This window comes from Coffea arabica, chromosome 2e (genome assembly GCF_036785885.1).
Source record: "Coffea arabica cultivar ET-39 chromosome 2e, Coffea Arabica ET-39 HiFi, whole genome shotgun sequence".
Classification (NCBI taxonomy): Eukaryota; Viridiplantae; Streptophyta; class Magnoliopsida; order Gentianales; family Rubiaceae; genus Coffea; species Coffea arabica.
In genome coordinates this window covers 13625054-13635434 of record NC_092313.1, presented here as the reverse complement: position 1 = coordinate 13635434, position 10381 = coordinate 13625054, and the positions used below count along the sequence as shown (strand labels likewise).

Sequence of the window (10381 nt, the reverse complement as noted above, 5' to 3'; positions counted from 1 at the left end):
ATTAGCTCGAGCTCAAAAACATTAAACTCGTTGGCTCGTGAGCTCAATTATATATACATTTTTTATTTTTTATTTTTTTATTTTAATAGTAAAATTACATATATATCCCTAATATTTTATTATTTGTTAAAAAAATTATTGTTTTATTCATTTTTAAAAATAAATAATTATTTTTTATTTTTTAAAAATAAAATAAAATTAATTATTTTTTATTTTTTAAGCTCGAGCTTGATATTTTGAGCTCGTCGAGCTCGAGTTCGAGTTTCACAAAATTAACTCGAGCTCGGCTCGATTAGCCAAAGGTCGACTCGAGCTCGACTCGTTTGCACCCCTAATTATGTAACTTTAAAGAATTATTTTATAGAACCTACCAATTCAACCAATTTACTTACCAATTGAACTATTCGCCCAAAACGAGTTGTCGGCCGGGGGTTTAATATGTAACATTGTCATGCCTCCCTCCAGCATTAGATCGACAGTAGTCGGATTGAAGTATTGGTAGTTTTCAAATTCTTCATTACAAAATTTAAAGATCATCTGGCAGCTGAAATCAGCAAGTCATTGGCAGTTCAAATCCGCAAGCCAATTCATCCTTAAATCAGGATGATTATTCTTCTATTGTTTTCAAAGAATTTGAAAATTCATGTACCTATCCTAAAATCCAAAGTTTTGTCTGCTTCATCCAATGCGAAGAGCTGGAAATAAAAATTCCCTTTTTGTTGCAGACAAATATATTAGAAATATTTTTTTCCAAATAGTCTTATCTATCTTTGAGACTTTTTGTTGCAACTTGGAGACTTTTTCAACCTAAATTCGGAAGTGTTGATTTCTTGCATTGCAGAGGTTCGGAGGACTCGAGGAATTTAAGACCAAGACATTTGAGCTGTTGTGTACAACTTTTTGCTTGCAGCAAATTTCCTGCTATATGATCAATGAAAGCTTATCCATTTATAGTCTCATCAAAACTTCAAAATTTGGTCATGTTGAAACCATGAGTAAATGATAATCCTACACAGGGTTTCCTATGACACACACAGGATAAATACATATAAAAAATCTCTTTCTGACTCAACAGCAGGTTAAACAACTCTTACATGCCAGTTCATAATCTCTATATACATAACTTAGGTGCGTGGGACGAAGTTTTGTCCCGCTTGAAGTAAACAATTGAAGAATAAGAATAAAAAAATGGCATACCAAAGAAACTGGAAAAAAAAAATGATGTATATTGGAATTTTCGATTTTGTTGAAGGCACGATAAGACTAATATGCAAACTTGAGGCACCATGTAGACCCTGAGCTGAATATTTAAGCTGCCTCAGAAGATAAAATCTCAAGTTCAGCCCACCAAAGCGGAGAAAGCCGTGGGGTTGCTGAATCAGGTGATATGTCAAGGGCATCTCTCAATTTCGTAGCTACTTCCTTCATGGTTGGTCTCTTTCTTGAATTTTCTTGAATACATTCTGCAATAACCTCACAGATGATGTCAAGCTCGTTATTCTTGAATGACTTCAGCGTTGGATCAATCAGATAGCTGATGCTTCTCTTGTCATTCAGGTATTCCGCAGCCTGAACAGTGTGATAAAAGTCATGTTGAAGCAAAAGATGTAAAATGGATTCGAAGAGTTAAAAAGGTAGGGAAGTAAGAGAATCTGGTAGGAAATTTACCCAATTTAAGAGAGACCCGTGTTCTTCTGAGTAAGGAAGCTTCCCAGAGATTACTTCGAGCAACAGTAATCCAAAATTGTATACATCACTTTCTTCATCCTCAAGTAGCGGATATTCCAACTGCTGTCCTTCATGCTCTGCAGATTTTTTAACAAATTCATCCCAAAAGGCTATGTCTGCAATCTGAGACCGCCACAAATTCAGTTGGTTAAGTTTCCACAAGTCATTATGAAGGATACAAACACAGTCTGGTCAATCTAAATAAACCTCTAGAATCAGTGCGAAGATATGCAACCCTACCTTGGCAGCATAATCATCCGTCAGAAATATAGCTTTGGAGTTCAAATGGCCATGTGGAAGTGGAGGATTGAGACCATGCATGTGCTGGAGACAGTAAGCTGTTCCAATGATAATCCTCATCCTTGTACTCCAGTCCAGATGTTCAAGCTCTTTCACTGAAAATCAAAAGAAAACATGTTAATGCAACTTCGTAAACAGAAGACTTAACTTTTTAACTATTAGACATCTTGTTGCCATTATAGTTACCAACTTACCATGCAGGTGCTCAGATAAACTTCCGTTTGGTGCATACTCAAACACCATCATTCTCACAAAAGGTTCATCCTCCTCGCAGTACCCAATAAGATTCATAAAATTCTTGTGGTTCACTCGGGACAATGAATCGATCTAGTAAAGTGCACCAAAAAAGTTACATATAAGGTATTACATTCAAGAAAAACTGAAGATAACTTCGCACAATAATCACATTTTTGAGGATAGTGATCATAGTGATTTTCATCATTTACAACCCTGCCAGAACTACCCACGAAAACTGACCTTCTTCCTGAAAGCAATTTCTGCGCGCTTTGACCAATCGTTCAGTGAATTAACAACAGTTGAGGCAACAGCAATTTCTACACCGCTTGATAAAGTTCCCTTGTACACAGTCACCGTATCATGTGCCTGAACAATATTGCTGAAATCCTCGCATGCAGTCTCTAGTTCCGCACTGTTCAGCTTAGGGACCCCTGCCATTTCAGATAGATGGTTTATGCATGTTAGCTGCAACTTGAGATGCAGTTTATAAAAACTTTTCAAGAAAATGTTTACTTGATACACTATTGCAGCTGTACTCTATATAAGGTGATCATTTTATTAAGAGAACTATTTTAAGGATGTACTCATTCTATACAAGTCACCAACGAATGCTGCAACTGTTGCATGGTATGAATTTGGGGCACAGACGAGGAAAAGATAAGATTCATCATCCTAACATAAAGCAAGATCTTTAAGACCATATGGAAGGGTATAAATTTTGACATGACCCAATCACTATGAAGAGTATGAATTTGCAATATCCAATGAGTACAGCAATAGTTCCTTCAAAAAGATAAGTCAAGGAAGTGATAAGAGCAAGTATCAGCAAGAAACAATAACCACTCAGAAAAGATAAAGGATCAAGCAGGAATTTTCATTTAAATACACAAAGAGACAACATAATACAGTAGTGCATGTTTTAACAAATCCTAGACCAAGTTGATTACATATTCAGCTATTTGTCTGTGCTCTTCAGGGTCTTGCAGGATAAATGGATTTCACAGCCATTTTCATGACTGTCTGAAAGTGTCATTTTATAGTTTGATGTATCACAGACATGCTTTTGCTTCAACTCCTTGAACTATCTATAGACTTTAATTTTTTGCTCAATCCTATACAGTTGACAAGCTTTTGCCTCATTCTTATACAATTGACATGTAATATCTGTTTCAGGTAGGTTATTTTTGTTGAGCTCATTGGTTGTTTTACATATTCTAAGTGATCCCTTGATATAAGAGATCAGTGAAGGGTATTATGCAACCATGTGGAACGAAGGAACTTACGTTCTATAGTATTGCTAACAGACGTCTCCATTTGAATTGCTTTTGTGCCTACCTTTCTACTCTAATTATCATGTTTCTTTTCCTGCCTGTTCATGCTACTCAGCTTCACAAAAGTTGTTCTGATAAGACACTTGTCAGTCAAATTATTTCCAAAATATAGAAATATGGAAAGTTGAATGACTATTTGAACATACAGTTGCAGGTGAGTAGAGGGTACACAAAGGCACCAATAAGCTTCTAATAACCAGCCAAGTTTTCACTAGCGAAGTTATCCAGTTCAGGAGTTGAATCAATCAGCAGAGTCTTTGGGGACAGGAAACATATGGTGAGGCCATGGCCAAAAACTATGCAACATTCTGCATGCTACCACTTCAGTATTAACAAAAGATTACCTGTAACAAATGCTTTCTGCAACTGTCCACTTAATCCAGTCTTCCAAGGGCCAATGTTTTTTGCTGTTCTACCTCTGATGACAACAAGAATGGCTGCTGCAAAAAAGAGCAGGAAACCACCGCTTGAAATTCCAATTATATACTTCCATGTGTGTTCAGAGTTCCCCGCTGCAGGAGGCTGTTTGTCAGCAGGTTGGTTGACAGAGGCAGAGGTTGGATTTGATGTGTTAGGTGATGGAGGCTGCAAAGGACCTGCAGGAATGGAAGAGGAACTGTTCTTGCTTGGAACAGCAGGGAATGACCCACTACTTGTACTGCTTGGATAAGAATTAAAATTTCCAACTGGATTCCCATTATTAAAAGGGTACGCAGCAATATTATTAGGCTGCTCAACCAGCTTTCGCCGTCTAACATCAGCCATGTTCAGCAGATTTTGTTTGACATCTAGCTCAGATGCACCTGTTAAAAGCCAAATCAGCATCATATCCAAAAATCATATAACTCTAAATATAAGTCAAGCCAAGATAGTATTGCATTACTTGGTAGATTGTCATAGGAATCACTGGCATCATTTCTGAAGGAGCCCTTCCCAAATCTGTACCTTAACAAAAGATGGTCCACTTTCCTTTATAAAAACATATCATGAATAAAATTTGGATGTACTAAATTATTAGTTGTGTATTGTCTCAGATTGAATAAATATTTTCTTCACTTACATGGGGAACAGATCAAAGTAGCGATTTAACGTTTCTTTGATTGGTGTCAGCAAGGAATCTTCTTTTCTCAAGGATTTGAGATTGCTTGACCACTCACTGCCAAAAAAAGAAATGAAAAGCTCAAATACAATGAAGAAGAGAACATGCTTCGGTGAGATGCTTGATTTTTGAATTGTATATCACACCAATGAATAGACAGCTGAATCACTTCTCCTTAGAAGAAAAACATTAAAAAAAAAAAAGGAACCACTTGGAATCACAAGATAACCATAAAGTACGACTAAATGATGATCGTGATTTTAAGTACATAAAGTTTGGATTCAATCATCTGTAGCTAAAGGAGAATAACTGGTCCAGAGATAGAAGTATTTTCCTAAATCTGATTTGACATTCTGGGTATGGTGCAAAAACTGGAGTAAGATTTTCATCAACTAATCTAAACATGTTTTGGTTGATAAAGATTACAGGCACGGGTACAAAAAAAGTACAATTACTACAGTTGGCTGAATCAAGAATGAAAAGTATGAAAAAACCTGACCTTATGAATCAGATATAACAGAAAAATCTAGATTTCACAGGGATAGTTACTTTCGTTTTCCAGTTAAGAGAATAATTAAATGCAAGTATTGTACAGATCTAGGGATCTAGCACCAATTCACATACAGGAGAGCCAGAAAACCTTATTTAGACGAGGGAGATGGATTAGGTTTATAGGAAGCTTGCTAGCTATATCCAGTAGCCAAGGAGTGTGCAGGAGTTCCTGCATTCCCATGATATTATTGTTAAACATTTGGGTCTAACTAACACAATCTAACTTGTACTTACCATCATTTTTGTTGATCTTTCTTTTGGTTGTTTATTAAAATTTCCCTAAACAGGAATCAAAAAGATGCTGTGTTAATCCACACCTAAAGGTTTCATATAACGACCTCTTAAGATCAAGGCCTTCTATTTGGGTGGACTAAGCTCACTCCTTCATAAGAGTTTAAGTGCTGATCAGAAGATTGAAGCAAATATTTTGCAAATCATTTGCACAGACCTACTTCAATTCAGTGTATTAGTTCGATTCCTGATTCCACAGATCTGAATAGGATAGTAGTGGCCAATTACTCGCAGATGGTCCTAGAAGCGGATCAACCTTGATTTCTTTATGAGCGACTAACGTGTCCACCGAGGGAGGACACAAAACTCCAAGAAACACCATACTAGTTTCATTCAGTGGGAAATTATTTTTGTCTTACCAGTGCCCAACTTTTCTGCTGAAACAACCAACTTCTACTGCAGCAGGGATAAGGTTCACATCAAACTGCATTTCCTTGAGCTGATCAAGCTTCCCAACCGCCAAAGGAATACTTCCTACAAATTTATTGTTGCTAAGCAACCTAAAATACAAAATAAATTAATAAATAAATAAAAGAAGCACATTTTAGTTGTAAGCAAATAATTCCAAATTGTTTTAGGGAAGATAAAGTTCTCTACTCACAGTCGTTTTAAGGAATGCAGCCATGCTATTTCTGCAGGAATAGTCCCACTCAAGTTATTGTTCCTCAAATCCAACACTTCCAGGGCTGCGAGCCACCCAAATTGCTTAGGGATGACTCCAGAAAAATGGTTCTCGCAGAGTACACTGATAAAAAGGTCAGAGGAAATCAACCGGAAACATTCAAACTGTTTCATAGCATGAGAGAGGACTTTTGAATGACACTGTACAATTAATATCTGAAGCATAAATCTCTCTTGAGGCCAGAAATTTATGTAGCATGTAATGTCTAGAAATTATTTAGAAAATCAACAAAGTGCATTAACTACTATAGCTTATACCCAAAGACCAATGTGCATAATCATTTGAAATACAATTCATGAATGATGATGCTATCTGGTTATCTAGTTTAAGAAATATACAGTATACATTTTCTTCTGAGTGTTAAGGGCTACGTATTGCTTCAAAATAGATAATAGCATAAGTACGTTTTCACATGATAGCATATGCTGGTTAAGGTAAATGTAATAGAACATCAATAATTCACGTCATTGAGGCCTTTATTGTGGTGTTATAATTTCAATGCTTTGGATTCCAGTACTATCATCCAAATTATGAATCCATGCTAGATACCATGTAAAAGACAGCTATACAGTTCAATAGTTCATATGACAGCTCTGAGTTTGTAAACAGCAAAATGATTCTGTGACAGGCTTATTCTGGTGCCCTGCACTTGTTATGAACTGCTGAAATATGGTTCGTAGAGAGTACATGAATAACAAAGTCCATTATTTATTATGCAAATTAGACTTCTTGTTAAACAAGTACAACACAGTAAACATAAGTTTAATGAGCCTAGTGTACTACAAAATAGTGGGACTGGTGCAATGCTACTGCTAAGATCTTCATAGTTGTGATCATTATTTAAGTCAAATCTCTACCACAGCTTCTTTGCTGATTAAGTTAAATTTTCACCCCAGTTTCTTGGGAAAATAAAAACTTCTTAATCAACACATAAAAATGAAATACAGAAAGAAAGAAATGAAACTTTTTAAGGAACATAAAAGTGGGATACAGAAAGAAGGAAAAGATCCGACTACAGAAGGTAAAATTTCAAGGAAACTAATATAAGCATGATAATTAAGCCATATGAATAAACACAATTGAAGAAGATTCTGGAAGAAACACACACACCATAACTGATGGAAAAAATCATTTTAAACATCAGGCGAGCAAATAATCTAGGAAAGATGAAAATGACTATGCTTGGTTAAGTACATCCAATAGCACCTATTGGTGCAAGAACATATTGCCACGACTTGATAGGGTTGTTAAGAAAAGCTAGTAATCAAGCATTAGGACACGAAAAGGTACCATTTAATTTTATTATGCCAATCTTTTGATACCTTTATATGCGAACATGATAGTGAAATGAGTGGCTTCTGCTCTGGAAATTTGAGGTATAGCAGGGAGATAAGAATAAAAATAGAGTAATTCGTAGTACTCCTTTCAGCAGACAACATCTACTAGTGATACATGCATGATAAAAATTGAGTGCACACGGATCATTGATTTCATCAAAATGTATCAAAAAACTAGGGTCAAGTTGACATGCTAATTACAGGCAAAATGATAAGGAGATATTAACAGTTCCCTAGTTAAGTATTAATGTATCACATTCAGCTTCAAAGTAGTCACATTCAACAATTATCTTCCCCATTTCTGTCTCTTTCTATCTAGTTCTGTCTGTCTGATTCCCTTCATATGCATAATTTCAATTGTCAATTGCTAATTGTGCAATAACTCTAAGCCATAGCTAATTCAGGGTGACTCCGATTGCCTGAGTAAGTTTGTGAATTGAGCAAGTTAGTAGCCTAGCCCTTAATCTCTCAAGCTTTAAGGGCTATAAACAAGTACAAACTGAATTAGGTGTCTGCAAAACGAGTCTAATATGAAGACACAAGTGTCACACAGCGCCCAAAGTGAACGGAATGTAAGTAATTTAAGTTCTGCTTTATTAGGTTGGTGGCTCAAAATAACATTTAGCAAGAATGTGCATCCTGAAGATATAAGAATACCATGGACGTGGCTGATCTTACTTCTGAAGATAGAAACTATAACAGCTAAATTCTTCTACTCTGACAATTGACTTCAAAGAAGCATTTGCAATCATGACTTGATTCCATTCAAAGAAAAATTATAAAAATGGCATCTATTACAAACTTTATAAACTTATCCAATGATCAATTGCACAGATGTTATCTAAGAGGCATCAAGGTCAGTAAAAGGAGAAAAAAAAGAATTTCTTTTAAGCTTGTGATATCAGCTAGTTACACAGAGATGGAGTACTTACAGAGATCTTAAGTGGGTGAGGTTTCCAAGTTCTGGTGCCAGTACACCTTCTAAAGAACGTCCATTTAGATCCCTGTACAAGATATCAGACATCAATTTGTCAAACAACAAGTTGGTCCGTCAGAATGGCAAACAAGGTCTAATTTCAAATATGCTAAAAAGCTACTCGTCTATGATACCCTTTGGGTACTTTCTCTACTTTTGGTGTTTTACAAACTACGACAAGAACTGAACTTTGAACAATCACGTTTAGGACTAAGGGCAACTATTGTGATAAATCATACAAGGGACTTACAGCATCTGTACTTTGCCATCTACACAATGAACACCAGACCAAGTGCACGGATCCTTGTCACTAGGATTCCAATTTGAAAAAGTTCGAAATGGATCAGAAGTTACTCTTCCTCGAAATTCCAACAATGTGAGTCCTGAAAAGTCACACATTTACATTTAGCTTCAGAGTTAGCGAACACTTCCTTCAAAAAGAAAAAAGAGTTAGCGAACACTGAAATGAGCAGCAGGGCTTGAACTCAAAAACTCGATGATTACCTTCAGAATTAAGTGTGAAGCATCCCTGAATTTTCAAAACAAGAATCAAAAGCAAATAACGTGATAACTTGATTTCATAAGTAGTAGTCCAACTACCACCCATTGCTCCTCGAACCATATGTTGTGGTGGTGGTGGTGGTGGTGGTGGTGGAGGCAGATCTTCTTTCTGCCAACAGCCAGATATACAGGATACTACACAAATACGCCAGCTTTCTTCTACTAAATGCCCCCCCGAGTAATACTATTACTCGGATTAAAGTTAAGCCGAACTAATTAACCACACAAACGAAAATACTAACTACCACGAGCACAAAAAAAAACACTCACAAAAGATAAAAATCTAGACAAAGAAGTAAATTACAATCAAGAATGCAAAATGTACCGCCCTTCTTGAACCTCTTAACAAAATCATGGTCCCTCATTTTGATGTTTCCTAAATTCAGACTATAAGAACTCCGTTTTCGCTACAATTGCATAAAATCCCTTTACGCGAAATTTCTCCACGATTAAACGTTTAGCTGAAAAAGGAAAAACAGAATTAGCATTCAAGTAATGTATCTAGACAGCAAGATTCTTTGACGAGCCAAAACAACATCCATAACAAAAAGGAATAAAGGGTCACAACATCAAAATGGAATAACCGTATGATCAAGCAATGTATCGAAAGAAAAAAGCAAAAGTCATGCATGGAGATGTAAAGGCATGCAAAGTGGTTAAACTTACCAAAACGGATGGGCAAAAAGGGCAGTCAATCTGATGCTAGGATATATCTGTACAAAATTCTTTGAGTTGTTTTTTCAAAGAATCTTGTAATGAAATTTAAAGGGTCGATGGAACTGATGATGATGGATATAGAAAAAAACGATGTCAAGGAAATATATATATATTTCTTATATTTGAATGAAAACGATGGATTCTTCTTTTTTTTTTAAATTTGGGTAATTTCTTGACTGCCCTTTTCAGGAATGATCTCAGAGGAGGAACATTGTCTCTTCTGCGATCAACTTCTCTGAAACAAGGACAAAAATGGAGGAAGAAAAGACGAGAAGCTTTCTCTCTCTAGAGAAAATGTTTGTTTGCTCTCACTTTCTCTCTCTCTCCAACACCACCCCGACCACTGCTACCACCCCCTTCAAACCGTGTTGTTATTTTCCTGGAATTTTCCTTTTTTTATTTTTTCACTTGTGGAGTCACTCTCTGTGGTTTTTTTTCTTTCTTCAAATAGGGAAAATTGCTGTAATGGTCCTCTTATTTTCAGAATATACTTTTTATTTCCTAAGCTATATACTTTTTATTTCCTATTAGCTGTATTTATAATGAAATTACAGTGTGATCCTTGCCTAG

The 10381-nt window shown here is 36.0% G+C and overlaps 1 protein-coding gene across 3 annotated transcripts; it reads right to left on the bottom strand.

Moving 5' to 3' along the window:
* Positions 1-1018: 1018 nt before the first annotated feature.
* Positions 1019-10161, bottom strand: LOC113731086 (protein MALE DISCOVERER 2). 3 transcript variants are annotated; one of them, XM_027256143.2, is made up of 14 exons: positions 9761-10161; positions 9038-9555; positions 8784-8916; positions 8490-8561; positions 6140-6283; positions 5898-6038; positions 4657-4752; positions 4480-4565; positions 3941-4399; positions 2506-2696; positions 2223-2355; positions 1969-2123; positions 1669-1851; positions 1019-1569 (listed from the first exon to the last, which is right to left on the bottom strand). In XM_027256143.2, exons 2-14 carry the CDS (start codon positions 9153-9155, stop codon positions 1309-1311), a joined length of 2172 nt encoding a protein of 723 aa, XP_027111944.1. In that variant the 5' UTR covers positions 9156-9555; positions 9761-10161; the 3' UTR covers positions 1019-1308. The 3 variants fall into 3 exon arrangements, with proteins under 3 accessions (XP_027111944.1, XP_027111946.1, XP_027111947.1); XM_027256145.2 differs by having other exon boundaries at positions 4480-4541; XM_027256146.2 differs by having other exon boundaries at positions 4480-4535.
* Between the last annotated feature and the right edge of the window lie 220 nt (positions 10162-10381).

Bases quoted from the DNA above. Each gene is read 5' to 3' on its own strand.
- LOC113731086 (XM_027256143.2), bottom strand. From the start codon at position 9,155: ATGGTTCGAGGAGCAATGGGTGGTAGTTGGACTACTACTTATGAAATC. The intron at 4,400-4,479 runs GTAATGCAATAC...GGCTTTTAACAG, and splicing joins TTCCTATGACAATCTACCAA to GTGCATCTGAGCTAGATGTC. The intron at 2,697-3,940 runs GTAATCTTTTGT...CTGAAATGGCAG, and splicing joins GCAGAAAGCATTTGTTACAG to GGGTCCCTAAGCTGAACAGT.